The sequence below is a fragment of the Lissotriton vulgaris genome, chromosome 3_1 (assembly GCF_964263255.1).
Source record: "Lissotriton vulgaris chromosome 3_1, aLisVul1.2, whole genome shotgun sequence".
NCBI classification, from domain to species: domain Eukaryota; kingdom Metazoa; phylum Chordata; class Amphibia; order Caudata; family Salamandridae; genus Lissotriton; species Lissotriton vulgaris.
The window spans coordinates 1,620,806,115-1,620,824,815 of record NC_141689.1 but is presented as its reverse complement, the minus strand read 5'-3'; the positions used below and the strand labels follow the sequence as shown (position 1 = coordinate 1,620,824,815).

The following is an 18,701-nucleotide window of genomic DNA, read 5'->3' as shown; positions in this document are numbered from 1 at the left end:
TTCTAACAAATTAATCAGAAAGAGGCAATACATCATGTTTCAATAATGACTAAGGCCATTCATTACAATACATTTAGACTATAAATCCTCGTACTCACTATTCAAAAAACGAAAACAAACAAACAAAAAAAAACTAACCTACAACATATTCCTCCAGTCATCCAGGTACTTCCCCCTTCCTCTTCTCGCAGTCTACCACTTCCTCTAGTGGTTCTTGCACACCACCTCCTTCCATAACACCACCGGTGCACTCCTCAGAACTTACACTGGGCGCAACCAGGGCGTTCCGAATAACATCTGAAAGTGGAGTGGATTGCTCACCCATAAATTCAAACATATCTTCCAACCAAAGGTAATCCTTGCTTCCACTTGCCTCTTTACCATCACAGTTCTTCCATTAATCACCTGAACTGAATGCCACTCACTTTAGGTTCCATACTTTCCCACTCTAGAATCTGACAGCATTTTGCAAAGTATCCACCACCTGTTCTGGTGCAAAAAATTGACTTTCACCCTTTGGCACTTTATAAGGTTTCTTCACCCATACCAAGTCTCCAATATTTACCTGAACAGATTTGACACCATGTTCAGCATTGTAGTAGGAAGTGATCTTTACACGCGTCTCAATTTCTTCTTCACCAAATCAGGTGACCATTGTTCAATAGCAATGCCACGCACCCATGCTGGATTGAACTTCCATCTGGGGCTCCTTCCTCTCATTACCACAAACATGGATGCTCCTGTGGTATCATTCAGTCACCCTATAAGCCCACTCAGATTTCCATAAAGCAATGCTCCAATTGTGCTGCTTTCCAACTGCACTCTGAATAACCCCCTTAATCACTCAGTTGAACCTCTCCACAGTACCATTTCCACAGGTATTATAAAGAGATATGACTTTGTGCTTCACACCCACCTTCTCAAAACAAGACTTTGCCTCATTGGAAACAATCTGGACTCCAATATCACTTAACAACACAGCTGGAATCCCTTCTGAACAGAAAGTCCTGCCGAAAAATCCGCAAACTGTGGCAGTATCAGCTCTCTGCACAATAACCATCCGCATGATCACATATTCCTGCAACTCCCTGACAGGGTCCAATAAATCCACCGCTACACATTCCCAAGGTTGGCTGGGAATGACAGTCACTCATCGGTAGTCTTAAAGTACACAAGGCTTTGTCAGCAAAAGCACAACTTCTGAAAGTCCTAAAAGCCTTTCTACCACCTTATCTGCTCCAGGCCACCGAAATAATTCATTTGCAACTGATATGGTTGTTACGATCCCAAAATATCCTTCATGACAGCGACTCAAAATGACTTCTTGCAACCGCCATGGAGGAATTCTACTACCTTGGAAAATCAGTTACCTGTCTACAGACAGCTCCGACCTAACTTCCCTAAAGGGTCTGCACCCTTCCATTAACAGTTCCTTTTTTGGCTAGCCTAAAGACATATAATTCAAAATCAGTTGCAAAACGCATCCTCCTTTTGTATCTTCTCCCAATCCTCTTTGTGGATAGATGGTGAACTGGAATAATTAAACAACGCTATCTTAAAGTCATGCCATGGGTCATCTTTACATCTTTCTAAAGGGCAAGGCATCCTTCATAGAAAAATCTCCCACCAAATGGTCTTTGCCAGGTACATACAAAATGTAAAAGATGTAGTCTTTCATTTGCATAGCTATTCTTGCAATCATGGCAGAATCTGTAACACTCCCTTCCATGGTGAATAATTTAACTAAGGGCTCTGGTCCACACTGAATGGTAACCATTTTACCCCATACTTAGGCACAGAAGTGTTCTAATGCCCAAGCACATGCCACTGCCTCTTACTCAATATTGGGATATTTCTCCTCAGCAGAAGGCAGGGATCTGGATGCAAACACAATGATACTTTTGTTACCTCTATCATCTCTTTGTGACAGTGCAGACCCTAACCCTTCATTACTTACATCTGTAGTTAGAAACAATCCATTCTAGGGTCAAAACGACCTAAAGTAGGCCCTCTTTCGAAATCATAGTTGATTCTGTGGAACTCCGCCTCACATTGAGAGTCCCACAAGAACTTCACATGCTTTTTAATAATTTGTCTAATATTATACTCTTTATCTGCAAAATTGGGGAGGAATTTTGTGCAATATTCATCCATTACCAATAATGACCTCACCTCATCCTTGTTTGCTGGAGTCGGGGCTCCAGTAATAGCATTTATCGATGAAGGTTTAGGTTTGACCCCACCCCCTCACTAGTTACATGCCTAAGTAAGTCACAATCCTTTCAGCTAACTTGCACTTGTCCAGGTCCACAGTCAACACCTTCCGTTCCAAAATTCACAACATTTTCTGTAATCTCTCATCATGCTTCAATCTGCTCTCCACAAAAACCAAAATGTCATTCTGAAAGAACTTTACTCCACTCTCCCTCCCAAACAATTTGTGCATCAGGCACTGGAAGAGGGCCGCTGCTGATGCCCGGCCAAATGGCATTTGTTTAAATTGAAAACACCCCAAAGGTGTTAAAAATGAAGCAAGCTTCCTGGACACTGGCGTGAGGCAGGTTTGATGGTATGCAGTTGACAGTTATGTTCTTGAAAACAATGACGCCTCCTTCAAGCAGTAAACTATCTCTGTGATTATTGGCAGAGGAAAGCGATCAATGACAATATTATTATTCAAATGTCATAAGTCCACACATAGTTGTATTTTGCAATTACTATGACATGCAATCACTACTGGTGAGATCCAATCTGAGCTCTCCACAGGTTCAATCATATTCATTTCCACAAGCTTATCAAGGTCCTTTGATACCTCCCTCTTCACCAACATTGGTACCATCCTCAATTTGTGTACCTTGGGAGTGGCATCACTTTTGAGTACTATATTATGCTCAAACGCATCCAGCTTTTCTATTTGCTAAACTTCGGTATTTTTTTCTCCAGTACATTCCCATAGGGTTCCCATCATCTACCATCAATACTTTTTCCTTGCTGTTTGAATCAAGGACAATATGTAAGTTGCCTTGGCCATGCCACCCCAGAACAGATTGTCCTTGTTATGCTACATACAGCTCACTTCTTGCCTGCCTGCACTTGAAAACAAAGGACAACCATCTGAAACCCAGCACATCTATTCTCTCACGAATGCAACTCTCAGGATTCATATCTGATAGTGAAAGGTGTGTGCCAAATGTAGCCAAAAAGTTGTCATCACACACTTCCTCAGAAACAATGTTGAATTGTGACACTGATTCAGCATATATTCTTATTTGGCCACCTCGATTATCATATTGCATTCAGGTTTGCCTTTGACTCCACTTCAGTTGATGTTCAATACAAACTTTTCTTGTATGTTCACGACACTCTCCAATTTCGCGGATTTGATTTCATTATCACATCCCTTCAGGCTTCCCCCTTTGTATCTATATTTTAGATTGCTCTTCTTTTTCCTGCATACTTTTGGGTAATGGACCATGATGCTACAACCACTGCATCTTTGCTTCAAAGCAGGACACATTGCAATATGCCAAATGTGATCTACTGTCACAACAATGGCACCTCCTTTCTTGGCCCCCACGGTTCTCTTTGAAGCTATGTTTTTGATCCTTTCAGGTTCATTATTTACACACATTATTCGGTTCTTTATCTGAATGCTTTAATTCTGTGGTGCACCTTCCAGAGATCTCGCTTTGCGTACAAAATATACAGCACTTCCTCAAGTGGGGAATCCCCTTTAACCCATAGATGTTCTTGATTCGCTGGATTATTGAAATGCATAACTAATTGATCTCTAATTAAGTCATCATGTATAGTGTCTAACTTGCAGTAAATTAGCAAATTATTCACATCAGCCATGTAATCATCAGGTGATTTACCCTTGCCCTGTTAGCGCTGGGCGCAAAGTACTTATCCAGATCTTGGAGTGCAAACACAAAGGCATTCACATGACCACTTGCAGCGGGCTTAGGCATGCGACTGAAAGTTTTTAAACCTACGGGACCAAGAGAGTGCAAGAAGACCCTTTTCTTTTGGTCCGCTGACATTTTGTTAGCCTCATCAATTGCAAAAATGTAACTCACAAAGTACTCCTTCCACTACACCCATTTCATAGAAGGTTCCTTTCCAGACACCCAAAAAGCACGTGTGGGCTATCTGTAAAATTCTATTGTGCCATAGTGAGTAATCCAGACTAAACAAAGGAGATAGTTGTAAGGCTGTTCTCAAAGTCTTATTGACAGCACACCCACGTTAAACAGTAATAACGCTTGGTGAGTGTCTGAAAAGTTTCAACGCTCCATCCATCATCTCCTTTTGTTTGCTTTGTTTGCCCTACTTTGGCAGGGTATGCCCAGACGTGGGTCTCTTGCACATCTTGCCACTGGATTTAAGTTAGCCTGGCTGATGAGCGGTGTTACCCCGAAACTTCTCCCAGGATACTTGTTTCTAGTCCAGGGAAGTCCTGGCTTGGCAGTTCGGGCTGGACTGTTCCCATGAGGAACGGGTTCAAGACTGATTTGCATATGGCTGGGTCTGAACTGGGGTGGCAAAGAGAGCTAAAGAACGATGATGTAATAAACCCAGATCTGTGACTGGAGGTGAGTGTCTGAAAAGTTTCAGCGCTCCATCCATCATCTTCTTGTGTTTGCACAGTAATAACGATGCTCACCTGTTTCCTGTATAGCCCTGTCCATGTAGAGCTCTGTTGTATACTAATTACTTCTTAAACTCTATGGTTTTATTCTCTATGCTCTTTCCTGTGTTCTACATTCTAGATGGCTCTGACTCAACTAGAACCTTGTTAGAGTCAGTTTGTGCCTGGCCAGCTAGCGTTAGGGTTACTGCTACTTGTACTCCATTAAACTACAGCTTTATCTATACTGTAGTGTTCTGTACTTATTTACGACATTTGTTGGCGAAGGATTTCGCTGAACAGGAGTGGAGAGAGGACTTCTATCGTTTTTGGAGCCTATTTTTGACCACTTAAGGAGAGTGTGTCTACTACAAGCAGCAGATCCCTATCGCTGTGGACCCACCACACGGAAGAGTCTCCCAGCGTGTGTCGAGCTGGAGGAAGAATTTCTTCACTAAGGAGGATCGTTTCCAAAATAATTGAAAGCCTGTGACTCACCCAACGGTCCGTGAGTAGTTTGCCACCTTTAAATTCATCCCGCATTCTGTGCGCGACGTTCCCTGCGAGGCGGTGCAACCTGCTTCCTGGCAACGCTCACTAGGACAATGGCAATCACGCAGTGAGGTCATGCGCTAAGGTGACGCGACGCTTTGTGTTCCCGACCTCGCATTTTTGTGTTTCAAGCCTCGTTTTGGGATCGTGGCCATTTTGAGATACTGTGTAGAGTTCGTTTCACACGCATCTCGTTGCAACTTCAAAGGAATTGGGATTTTTGGGGGATTTTAATAGGAATTCTTCCTGAGACTACAATTTGTGTACATTTCAAGGTACGTGACTGTATATCCTGTAAGCATAACTGCTTTGTTTTCATTAAAGGACAGTAAAAAACTTATCTTTGCCATCGTAATAAGAACAGTTTAACTATATTCAGAGGAACTCTTACAAGTGTGTTTTGCCATCTTCAATTTCGGATTTATCTTGTATGAAGTGACATTTTGAACCAGAAATGGCGCAATAGATAAGTGTTCCTGTCAATGTAATTTTACCACCTCCTTTCTTGAGCGAAGTCGGTAATCTACAAATGCAATGGGAGGATTGGTTTATCATTTTTGACAATTACCTTGAAGCTTTAGATGGGCAGGAGTTTTCTGCAAAGCGCAAGAAAGCAATTCTACTGAGTACCCTTGGTAAGGAAGGGCAGAGGGTTTTTCGGTTTTTTACCTATAGCTTTACAAGCTAATGGGCAACCCATGCCTGATGAGTACAAGGAGGCTATCGCTAGGCTGGAAGTCAGATTCGCAAAAGAAGAGAATCTTGGAATGAGTCTGTACAAATTTTACACGCAGCGTCAAAGAGAGGCTGAGTCTATAGATGAGTTTGTAGCACGTCTGAGGGAGCTGTCTATCAAGTGTAAATTTGGGGCTATGAACGATGAACTTATAAGAGACCAACTCATCGTGCAGTGTTCAAACAAAAAGATTCAAGAAAGACTTTGGGCAGCGAAGAATCCCTCCTTACAAACAGCTATTGAGCTAGCAAAGGTTATTGAAAAATCAGAGAATTGTATGAAGGTTATAGATTCTCACAAAAGAACATCATGCAACAGGATGTTTCTGAGGTCTCTGACAAGAAGGCCTATCCAGAGAGTGAGCAATATGAGGAAGAGTCTATTGCAGTCGTTAAGAATAAAAATAAATCCTTTCAGAGAAGGAATGATCAAAGTAACAAACAATGCTCAAGATGTGGGAGCTTTAGCCATTCTTCTGATGCAAGGTTTTGCGTTGCTGTAAATAAAGAGTGCCTCAAATGTGGCCGTGTTGGACACTTCTCAAAGATGTGCAGGTCTAAAATAAAACAGAGTGTAACTGTCGTCGAGGATTATATATGTGAAGACTTTAAACAAAGGGATAAACTTCTTGTTGTCAATGATGTGGGTGTCGTAGGTGAAGAGAGACGTCAAAATAGACCCAAGGCCCTCTTCTATATCGACAAACGTTAAGTGTTCTTGATGGTGGACACTGGATCCGGATATACAATAATACCACAGGATTTTTTCAAGAGCATATGGAAAGAAAAGGAACTTGCTCATAGTGATATTTCTCCGACTGGGTTTCAGGGAGAAAACATTGACATCATTGGTTACATTGACTCTGATATTATTTTTCAAAAAAGGTCTACTTTTGGTAGAGTTTATGTCTCTGTGGATGGCCCACCCATCTTGGGTTGGGTACATCAGTATGACCTTTATATTATCATCAATCCTAGGGCAAAAAATCAGGTAATGGTGATAGAAGATGAGAGTATGGACAGCATTCTCCAAGAGTTCAAACCTGTATTATCAATTCCTTTGTCTATTAGAGATGAGGTGAAATCTCTGATAGATGACATGTTGCAGAGTGGTGTGATCGAGCCGGTAGAGGCCTCTGCGTGGGTTTCTCCGGTAGTCAGTTCGAAAAAATCTGACGGAAAATTGAGGCTCTGTGTTGACCTTAGGTCTTTGAATAAATGTGTAATTGCAGACACTTTCCCTTTACCTAATATAGGTGAGATGGTTTCCACTCTTCAGGGGGCTAAGTTTTTCTCTAAGCTCGACCTGAAGAGTGCATACCAGCAGGTCAGATTGCACGAAACCTCAAAACAGCTCACTGCTTTTGTGACCACTGAGGGGATATTTCAGTTGACGTGGCTTCCGTTTGGATTAATTTCGGCGGCTAGTGTGTTTCAAAGAATGGTAAGTGAGATATTCAAAGGTTTACACAATGTTGTTTTCTTCCAAGACGACATCTTACCTTTTGGTGACACCGTAGCTGCTCACAACAGAGTACTCAGAGATGTTTTGCGGAGGATTTTGGATACTGGTCTCACTTCACGTGAAGACAAATGTTCCTTCCTTGTGCAGAATATTGAATATCTGGGACATGAGATTTCGGTTGATGGTGTCAAGCCGAAGAAAGATCTTTTGGAAGCTATACGTCTTGCTCCAAGTCCTAATGATGAAGATCAATTGCGCTCCTTTATGGGGTTGATTGAGTATTATTCAAAATTTGTTGAGAAGTTCTCAGAAAAAGCCATGTTTTTGAGAGAGCTATTAAAGAAAGGCTGCAAATTTGTTTGGAGTGTTGAACATGATAGTGGTTTAAATAACATAAAAAAAGATATTTGTAATGCTAAGATTCTTGCACCTTTTGATACCAGCAAACCTTCTACTTTGATGGTTGATGCTAGTGCCTCTGGGATAGACGCTGTTCTTTAACAGAAGCACAAAGGGAGTGATCGTCCCATAGCATTCGCCTCTCGCACTCTTTCTCAGTCGGAGAAAAATTATTCTGTTATTGAGAAAGAGGCTTTGGCGGCGGCTTAGGGGACGCATTACTTTTGTACATATTTGTGGGGTACAAAATTCACCTAGACTTGCTAGATTAGCTGCAAAGCTACAGGAGTACAATTTTGAAATTTCTCATGTGCAGGGGTTGGAAGAATTTTCAGGCGGATTGCTTGTCTAGGCTTTCTGTTGATAATGAGGACACGAGTAAGCTTGGTTTTAGTCAGGAGGATTTTGACTGTAACATTGCCTGGATTGATGACATCGTTTGTTTGGGTGAAGGTTCTTTTTCTAAGGAAGAATGGGTTGCTGCAGTGACTGATGATGTTGTTCTGAATTAGGTCATTCAATTAATGAAACTTGGTTCAAGGCGAGAGTCCTGTGTCAGTGTCAGTGTTAGACCATTTTTAAAGATAATTGATGAATTTTCGTTGTGTTGTGACAATGTTTTATTGCGTGGAGAGAAATTTGTTCCACCCTCTGGTTTAAGGCAAAAGTTGATAGCCTTGGCACATGAAGGTCACTTGGGCAATACTTTGACACAACAAAGGTTGAAAGTTAATTTTTGATGGCCTGGTTTGGATTCTCAGGTTTGTTCTTGGATTGATTCATGTTCTTATTGCAAAGAAAGTGAGAAAAGATTGAAAATTGCTGTTGGCGCAAACATGGGGAAGTTGTCCGATCCTGGTTTACCTTGGCACACTTTGTGTATCGAATTTATTAGTCCAATGGGTGAATTGCCATTGTCTCAGCGTTTTGCTTTAGTTTCAATTGATTTGTTTAGCAATTGGTTATCTGTGGAATTTGTGATTGACATCACCACTGACACAACTATTAGACATTTAAGATCTCTGTTTTAACAAGAAGGTTTCCCAAGTATTATAATTACAGACAATGGTACACAGTTGGTGTCTCATTCCATGTGTTCGTTTTTAGGCAGCTCTGGCATTACGCATCATAGGACCTCTCTATATAACCCTCAAGGTAATGGTTTGTGTGAGCGCTTAAACAGACTTGTCAAGGGTACTATTCAGATGGCGCTTACTCAAGGCGTTTCTGTTAATGACTTGGTGCAAGAAATGGTATATGCATATCGTACTACTTCTCATGGTTTAAAGGATAAGTCTCCTTTTGAAATCATGCGAGGCAGAGTTCCTAGCACTAAGTTAACACCCTCATGGTTAAAAAAACTTTTGTCTAAAGAAGAGCAGACTTCTGTTTCCACCAGCCCACAGTTTCACTCTTCTAAAATTGAAAAAGGTGATCTAGTGAAGGTGAAACCTGGCAGGATTACTGGTGGTTTATCAAAATTTAAAGGTCCCTTCATGGTTAAAAGTGTTTTCCCACAATATATCGTTTTGTCTAATGGTGAGAAATGGAATTTACGGAGTGTGGCTTTATATAAGAAGGGAGATAGTAGCAAGGGTTTTTATTCTAACTCTTCTTGTGGAAAATTTCTCCAGCAGCAGGAATAGCGGTTATATGTTTTCTTCTGCTAAGATTCAGTTACTTCTCATTCCTTTCCTGTTCCCAGGCGGAGTGATGGAGGTGGTGATGCTTATGACTCTGAATGCAGCAATAGTGTTCCTAACATTACTTCAAATCAATCAATTTATAATTCTGCCTCCAATTCTGGTGTGGTCAGAAATTCAAGGTATCGTAGACCACCTTTGTATTTGAATGATTATTGTTGTGATTAACTTGCTATTTTTATTTTCTGTGATTCATTGTTTTTTTTAATGTTTTCTTTTCTGTATTATGAGGGAAGATGTGTTGTATATTATTTACTTTTTAAACTCTATGGTTTTATTCTCTATGCTCTTTCCTGTGTTCTACATTCTAGATGGCTCTGACTCAGCTAGAACCTTGTTAGAGTCAGTTTGTGCCTGGCCAGCTAGCGTTAGGGTTACTGCTACTTGTACTCCTTTAAACTACAGCTTTATCTATACTGTAGTGTTCTTTACTTATTTACGACAAGCTCATTGATGCAAAGAATGAACACCCAAGAGTAATAACATATTTAATATTTTGTTTTCCTGTAAAGAACTCCTAAGTCTGCCGTGAGGAATGCCAGCCGTAGCTGCATACATGTGTACCTGACAGACAGTTGTAATCAAGTATAAGTCAGCCATGCCTTCAAAATGGCCCCCACATAGGTCACACAGCGTGACCTGATAAGTCAAGTCAAGTCAAAATATATGTTTATTATGACCGTAGTCTTTAAACAATGCAGTGGCAAAACACTGGATGGAGCATGCGCCAAAAATTCATACACTTATTTTTTTAAAAACATGTCCATTAAAAAAAAAAAAAATCATATACACTATTATCAAAAGTACGAAATTCAGTAAAAATTACAATTATCTTAAAACTTATTTTTGTATATAAAACCTATTCCCAATCTTACTACTCCAAGCGAATTTATTCCGCTAAAGCCCTACAGTACAACATTTTATTCTTTGGCTCTCAATGCACTCAGGGCCGCCTTCATAAATTTCCCAAGGGCAATTACAATATCAATGTAGGGGATTTCTGTTAAGAGGCTGGCCGCCTGCGACCTTGTTTTTACATCATATTTTATAAAGACTGGGCGCAGCCAAAGTTTTCTTTGATCTATGAGTGTCAGACAATCTAACATGATGTGCTGCAGGTCACCCTTAGTTCCCAAATTACACCTACAGCGACCTTCTTGATCTAGCATTTTTATTTTAAGGTCTCTGTTTATAATCCATGGGTTAATCCCAATTCGAAGTCTCAGGATCTCTTGCCTGAGTCCACGATTGGGTAGACTATCAAGGTAAGGGAACCAGTTTTCTTGGGACCAAGCCTTTAGCATATGCTCCACTGATTTTTTCTTTGTTAAATAGCCTATGCCCAGCGATTTGGAGACTTCTTTACCCCTTTGTTTCAGATTACCTTTAGTACAAGGGATTTGGTATGTTCCCAGATCCAAGTCGATCTCTAGTGAGTTGCAGATTCCAATCAGTTTTTCCCTACAGGCCTTCGCCCATTTTAGCTCACTTTTTTGAATTTCGTTGCGACACCAGTCTGCTACTTTTTTACTTTCAGGGTCTTCTAGTCTCTTCCAGAATCTGATCACAGCCATCTGGGTTAGTATCACCCATGACTTTGTACCTATCTCGGTTCTGATGGCTTGTATCATGGCAGATTGAGGAAGTGATAGTAGCCTCTTTATGCAATTCCCCTCTATCACGTCCCAAGATCCCTTACCGCTCAAATAAAGGACCTCAGCGCCATATAGAACTTGGGGGGGGATCATTGCATCAAAAGCTCTTAGCAGTGGTCAGTGAGACATCTCACCATAGTCCCCATTAAACCTTTTTAGGCCACATATGGAAGCAAGTGCCTTTGCCTTTTGAGTTTCCAAATGGGTATTCCAGTTTAGGGACCTATCAAACCAAATACCCAAATATCGGTACTCATTAACTGTTTCCAGTTTGAGATCACCTATATACCAACTGAATCTGCTTAACTTTCTCCCGAAGCATAGGGTTTTGGTTTTATCCAGATTGATAGTTAAAAATTTGCTGGTACAATAAGTCTTGAAGGCATTAAGCTTCCTTTGGAGGCCCCTCTCGGTCTGATCTACTATTACCAGATCATCCGCGTACAATAAGCAGGGTACCTTGTTTCCATCCATTTTTGGGCTGGCACTCCCCTCCACCTCTAAGTAAGCCGGGAGATCTGACAGAAAGATAGAGAAGAGCTGGGGGGCCAGCACACAGCCCTGTCTGAGTCCATTTGCAATTGGTATTTTTGGTGTCAGGGAGCCCACCGTATCTTTAATTACTTGGCCCCAGTTTTCCCTGTGTAGTTCTTTTAATATAGTAAGTAAATCTTTTGGGATATTTAACTTCTTTAGAGTCTCCCATAGGCATGCCCGATCCACAGAATCAAAGGCTGCCTTGAAGTCGACGAAGCAACAGCATAACTTGCCATTTTGTTCCGTCGACTTCCTCGCCATCGCCCATAGAGCGAATCCGTGGTCTATTGTAGAGTGGCCCTTTCTAAAACCACCCTGTTCTATGGGAATTATTTGGAACTCGTCTACCCATGCATTCAGTTGTTTCAGTACTATTTTAGAAAACACTTTCTCACCTATATCTAGGAGATTGATCAGCCGGTAATTTTTTGGCTCCTCTTTGCTCCCTTTCTTATGGATCGGCCTAATTACGGCCCCCTTCCAGGTTGGAGGCATCACCCCTTCTTTTAGTACTACCTGGAACAATTTGGCAAGAAATCTTGCCCACCATTTAACCTCGGTCTTCAAAATTATTGCAGGAAGATTATCTGGGCCTGCTGCCCGGGTTAACTTAAGTTCTTTTATTGTGAGCTCCACTTGATCTTCATTAAATTTGAGTAAAAGATCTTCTGAGATTTCTTGCCATGTTTCGATCCCTATGTCCTCTCTGGGAGTCCTTGCCCCGTAAAGTTCCCTTATGTACTCTTCCCAAGCTGCCTCACTCACCGCACAATTTAGTTCCCCATCTGTTGTTCCAGCTGTTGCCTTTACTAGTTGCCAAAATTGCCTTAGGTTTTTCTTCTCTATGGCTTCTAATAATTCTAACCAGCATTTTTCTTTGTGTAACCTTTTTGCGGAGAGTACCATTTGCTTGAGTTCTTTTTTCTGCTTGATTAACTGTTCCTGTCTCTCTAGAGTAAAGTTCTTTTTTTGTTTCCTTTGTGCTGCTCTTATCTCCCTTTTCTTTTTTTTGGCACACCACTGAGAAGCCTTTACCACAGTTTGTTTGTTTAACCCTTAAGGGGTTATCCCCTTTTAATTTTATCTTTAGGCATTGCACAACTTCTTCTAATTTTCTAACAAACCATTCCAGATTTTTATTCTCACAGTTTTCAGGTGCCATTTTTGTTTGCATAGCCTTCAATTTTTCCATATATTCCTCAGTTAGACGTGTTGTTACGCGTTTGGGGTACTCAACCTCCTGGGTGATCACTGTTTCTCTCTGTAATTTCCTACCCCCTGATATTACTATGTGTAGGAGTTTGTGATCGCTCACCTCTTTTTGGTCTAACTTAAAGTGTCTAATTAAATGAAAGTTCCAGGCCTGCAGGAATATATAGTCAATTGGGCATTTCTGTTGCCCTTGAATGAACGTTTTTCCAGCCGGTGAGTCTGACTCTATTCTCCCATTTACGCAATGGAAACCTCTGCCTCCTAGGATATGTATTAGTTCTAGGTCTTGTTTCGAAATTTCCCCAACTGGGAACCTTGCCGGGTTTATTCCATATACCTCTAACTGTTCCCTATTCCAAAGGTCAGCCTTTTTTGGGTTTAGTTTATGGTTGAAGTCCCCCATCATCATTATTATGTCTGTAGGATAGTTTTCTAGAGTATTGTCTACGTCCTCTTTATAACATCTCATTTCCCTTTCATACTCCTCCCTGCTGTCCCACTGCATGTAAACATTCATTAAAATCAACATTTTAAAATTTGGATCCAACGTCATGAGTTCAATTCTGCTTGATTGTACCCATTTGCATTTTGTATTCAACTGTTTTATTTCCCTCAATATTTTTGTTGAAATCAATGTCATCAGCCCCCCCGAGGGCCTCCCACGATTTTTCTTTATGGCGGGTTTATGTATCTGGGCATAACCGTCAAGGGTTGGGGTATCGTCGCATAACCAGGTCTCTTGCAGGCAGGCAATGTCCACCTTGTTTATGGATTCCTTTACATATTCCCATTTTTGCTCATTGCCTAGCCCATTTACATTCCAGGTTAAGAGACCTAGATCTTGCGAACCCCCTCCATCCTATTCAATGTCACTCAGAGCACCTTCTTCGTCTAAATCCACCGAATTATTTTCATTGCATTCTCCCAAGCGATTACTAAGTAACGACCAGTTGCCCCATGGGGGATCATTCCCTGAGTTGTCTATTACAATGTTCAGAGCACTTCGATCTCCTTTTGTTTCTTTATAGAGGATCACTTGTCTCTTTTGTAGCCCAGCATGCTGTTTTAAAAAGTTGTTATCTTTAGAGGATTTTGTATCACTCTCTGGGATAATCCTTATACCCTGTTGCGTTATCTCGTTTGAGGCTTTCAGGATTGCTCTTTTTACCAGGTCTGAGTGGAGGGTGATTTTTGTTATTTCCTTTCCATGCCTGTTTTCTACAAAGCCAACATGCTGGAGGTCCCTTGAGCCGATCCCCCTCAGACTGCCGCATTTGGCAAATGCGGCCAAAATCCGGGCTCTGTTTAGGGGATTAATTTTTCTTGTCAGCTTCTCTTTCCTTCCTGCTGGTATCTGGTCCAAAAATAACCAGTTGTTACCAGCCCTCTCATATAAGTTCGTGTTTATTTCGTATGTTTGTTGGCTGGAGAATGTTCTCCCTCTTTTCCGACCTTTATTTTTCATGTTGGGTTCTTCATGCATCTGTAGTCTTCCGGGCCTTTGTTCAGTAACCCGTTCATCCATTAGTCTTGATTTTTGTCTCATCGTATGGATGGAGGGCGGGTTCTCGATTTCCACCATATGGGTATGCTTTTTCCTGGGGGTTCTCTGGGTTTTTGGGGTCATTGGATTTTTTGCCTTTACCTGTATGTGTCTCTGAGTTATAAATGTTGGGGCTGAGGCATTTAATCCTGACTGCACCCCCCCCTTCGTTACATTCTTCTTTTTTCTTGTTTCTACATGCTTCGTTTTCCTAGGCATTCCTATCCTGTTCCTGGTCCCAATTGTGGCATATCCCCCGCGCCTTTTTATTAGCATAGGCCTTTTTGATATGTACACATTGTCCATAGTTTCTGCAGCATCCTTTGCTGTATGTTCTGCGGGTTTAGGCGATCTTTCAAGTATTACCATGCTTTCTTCTTCTGGTATTATCCTGTCGCTTTCCTCATTTGGTAGCGAAGTATCAGTTGGCTTTTCCCTGCTTGGCAGTTGGCTCTTTATTTCTCCGAGTTCTTCTTCGATTTTCTTTAGATGTTGTTTCTGAGCTTTCATCACTCCGTTGTTTGAGAGAGTTACTTCCAGGATTCCTTGAAGTGCCTTCTGCATTAACAGGATTAGATCCATCAGCGAGGATGTTGGATTTTCGGTAAGCACCGAGTCCTGTGTGGTATTTCTGACTGGGTTTGCTGGGTAATTAATCCTTAGGCTCTCTTGGTGTATAGGAGATTTTTGCAGTGAATGGAGCTGCTGGAATTGATCTGGTGCACCTCCCCAGATTATGCTCTGGATCTGGCCTTCATTTCCCCTGTGATCTTCTAACTCTGGTGGCGACAGTGAAAACATCTTTGGCGATGATGATAGACGAGGCCCCGAAATTTGGCGATTTTGGCTCTGCAGCGTCTGGTTTAACGATTTGCGGTTCGCCCCATCATCTTCATTATCAAAATTAGTTTCTTCCTGGAGTTCTCCCTTATTTAACCGTCTTTGATTTTCATCTAGTAGGCCTGAGATTTCACCAATTTCCTCGCCAATTACCACTATTTCACCATCTATATCCGATGTTATTGCGGGGTTTAATGATTTATAATGTTTGCCTACAAACTCCTTTATGGACTTCGACGCTGCCGTGTTCTCTTTCTGTTTAATGGTTGTTTGATTGCCCCCTCTTTTTGCCTTTTGGGCATTCTTCGTTGCTCTTTTTACTTTTCTTTTCTTTCTTCTCCCCTTACTGTTTTCCATAGATGATGCGTGACTTTCCTGGCTTTCATCCAGTGATTTTGAGCCCTCCAAAGATTTGCTCCTTCCTAGCTCATCCATTAATTTTTGCCCTCTTTTGGGAGCCATTTCTAGTCAGGGGGCTGATGTTATACTAAGGGTTGTAATTCTTAATTATTAAAAATACTTATATTGAGAGTTGTTCACTTACCTCTGTTCTGCCTTTGTTGCCTTCCGCCTGCTGCCTTGCCCTACTGAAGCTTCCTGTCGAGTTTAAGGTCTGCAACTTCTCTGTCGGTATTCTTATCTTCTGAGGGCTGGTGTTTCAGCTATACGCCCTTTTTTCCTGCTTATAATATCAAAGTTTCTCAGAATGTTTCCTTGCAGACTCTGCTGGATTCACTAAAACCAGCTAATGGTCCGCGACTGCAGGAATGAGGGCTGAGAGGGGGCTGAATTGGGGCTGGCGGTCTGAGGCACACTCTGCCTCCGCTGCGTGTGCAGGGCTCGTTGGATTTATCACGCCCTCCTACTGTGCTGCTCCCGCTCCAGCACCCGCATCCCCTCCCCTCGACTCTCCCTGCCTCTGCCCGAGGGCTCCGCTGTTCTCCGAGGCAGGGGAGGAGGTGTTTTTCGTTTTTGCCCGTTTTATCCCGTTTGTCCCGTTGTCCGCCTGCCGCTGTAAACGGCAGACGAGGTCCCGCTCCGAGCTCCGAGCTCCGTGCTCCGTGCTCCGCTCCGTCTCTCCACGCACTAGGATTCGGCAATCGTCAATTCGGCAATCGCCGCGCTAGGTCTGGCGGGGCTCGGCTTCAGCGGGGCTCGGCAAGGCAAGACTGGGCAGAACAGAGGTCTAAACGTAAACACTTGCGTCACAATGCCCAAGCTGGTTAGATTGCAACTGCGCGCCAATTCCAACATGCAGCAGACGAGCACAGGACAATGGTTGGTGGCTGCACTATGCAAACCGAACTGCTGGCAAGGTAAGAATCTAACTCACAGGTTTGAGATAGGGAACATTTCCTGCACAACAAATGGTCAGTAGTGTGTGGGCAGCACCACATCAGAGAAACACTAGACAGCTGCCCAACATCACCACAGCAAGGGGATACCAGATTGCAACTAGAAGCTTAAAATATGGTTCTATTGCTGGGGAGGATAACATTAAAATATTTCATTTTGCTGGACGTTTTAAAAACCCTTGCACTAGAGTTGACCACAGTTAATTCATTTGTAAAGACCTTTGGAACACACGGGACTGAAAAGACAGAAGGTACAATTGAAGGTATTGTGGGCTGCCCACCAGGCCAGCAAGACTTTTACGGACTGCCTGCCATATTTGAGATTGTCACCTTCCTGAAAGATCTCTGTGAGAAGGTGTAATCTTCGCTTTGGTGGATGCGCTTTCATCACATTAAGTGGCAAGAGGGTGCCCATGTTTTTTTTCACTCATTCAGCATGCTTCTTGGCTTTTTTACAATCAATGTACAAAACTGGGCTTTTTGGTGAAAAGCAAAATACAAATACCCCTGTGTAGTATATCACTTTACGATTAGTGTTATGTGTAGAATCTTGAGTAGGATCTAGAATTGTTGATATGTGTATTGTAGGACATTCTCTGGAAGCTGTTAAGAAAGAAGCTCTGTTTCCTGCCAGCTGTACAGTTTATTCTCCTTTGCTGGGGTTTAAATAAAGAACCAAGTTACAAGAAATTACCGGTGTATCATTCATTACTACACCGATTTGGCGACGAGGACTAGGAACCCTCAGTACAACCTTCAAAGGAAAATGTATCTATCAAATAGTCGAAGGAACGAACTGTTTCAACTTTCTTTATTTTCATCTGTGCCGCGCAAATTGATTCAGCCTACTATTTCACAGACGACGAAGACTCCTGACATCCTCCTATCCGTGAGTTTCTCTTTATTCTGGCATTTATATTTTGACTTCAGTTAACTGTGAGATTACTTCGTCTTTCAACAACTTAATGCTTCACTAATGCATGTCAGTAATTAAATTGTAAACAGCTGTGTTTACCTACGAAGCTTCAAGCGCGAGTCTTAATTCGACTTTAAGTGTGAGCCAATTAATGCGCGAACAGCAGTGTTTACTTTTGAAACCTACGAGGCATCAAGTGTGAGCTTTATTTGGACTTTAAGCGCGAGCCAGTGAATGCAACGGCAGCGGTGTTTACCTTTGAAGCCTGAAGCGTGCAGACTCTGAGCACAAGCCGGTTGCCACCTTTCTGTGGTGTTTATCTTCAGACAGCCAGCGCGTGTGTGAACGTTTCTACGCATAGCTTTTATTTCCGGAAATTCAACGTGTTCATGTCACGCAAAGGTCACGCAACGTAACACCATCGGCCATACTTAATATTTTATTTTTTTCTTCTCTTTATTTAACGCTACAACATGAATCTGCGGATTTAACCTGTGTTATCTCAGGCATTCATCATTTCTACACAGTAAGACTGCAAATTATTCTTATTTATTTCCTGTTATTAATGTTTTAATATTCATTTAAAAAAATGGATGGGGAATCCAGTACAGCTTCTATTTCACAAGGTAACACGAGCGTTATTTTAAGTGATCCAAAAGAATTCCTAGTTAATCCAGGTGAACCAAATATTAAATGGTTAGATTGGAAGGAATATTTTTTAAATTATATTGCCACTCTAGAAGATAATGGCAGTATCATGTCTCCAGAAAGAAAAAAAAGAATTTTAATGCACTGTTTAGGACCAGGTCTCAGAGTTTATTTACAGATGCAAAAGACTGAAAGAAGTGGAGATTTTGATGTATTTAAATGTGCCATAGCAAATCTTGATGACCATTATTCTCCAATTGTGTGTGTTGCAGTCTCTAGACGTACTTTCTACAAGCGCAAACAAAACACAAATGAGTCCATTGAGGATTATGTCTCTGCTTTAAATAATTTGGCCATTAAGTGCAAGTTTGGACCTTTACATGACGATATGATTAGAGACCAAGGGCCAGATGTAGGAGCCCTAATACCGGTCGGAAACGGCCGATTTCGGCCGTTTTTGACCGGTATTATGCTTTTCAGATGTAGGGGGCCTACTGAATCGGTAAAATTA

At 41.7% G+C, this 18,701-nt stretch overlaps 1 protein-coding gene across 1 annotated transcript in view; it reads right to left on the bottom strand.

The window, feature by feature from the left end:
- The window catches only part of LOC147728263 (thioredoxin-like), a 119,976-nt gene extending 114,803 nt beyond the window's left edge, over nucleotides 1-5,173 (bottom strand). The window contains exon 1 of the mRNA XM_086963762.1: nucleotides 5,129-5,173. Within this exon, the coding sequence (XP_086819888.1) occupies nucleotides 5,129-5,173 (45 nt within the window). The remainder of the gene's footprint in view (nucleotides 1-5,128) is intronic.
- Nucleotides 5,174-18,701: the final 13,528 nt, after the last annotated feature.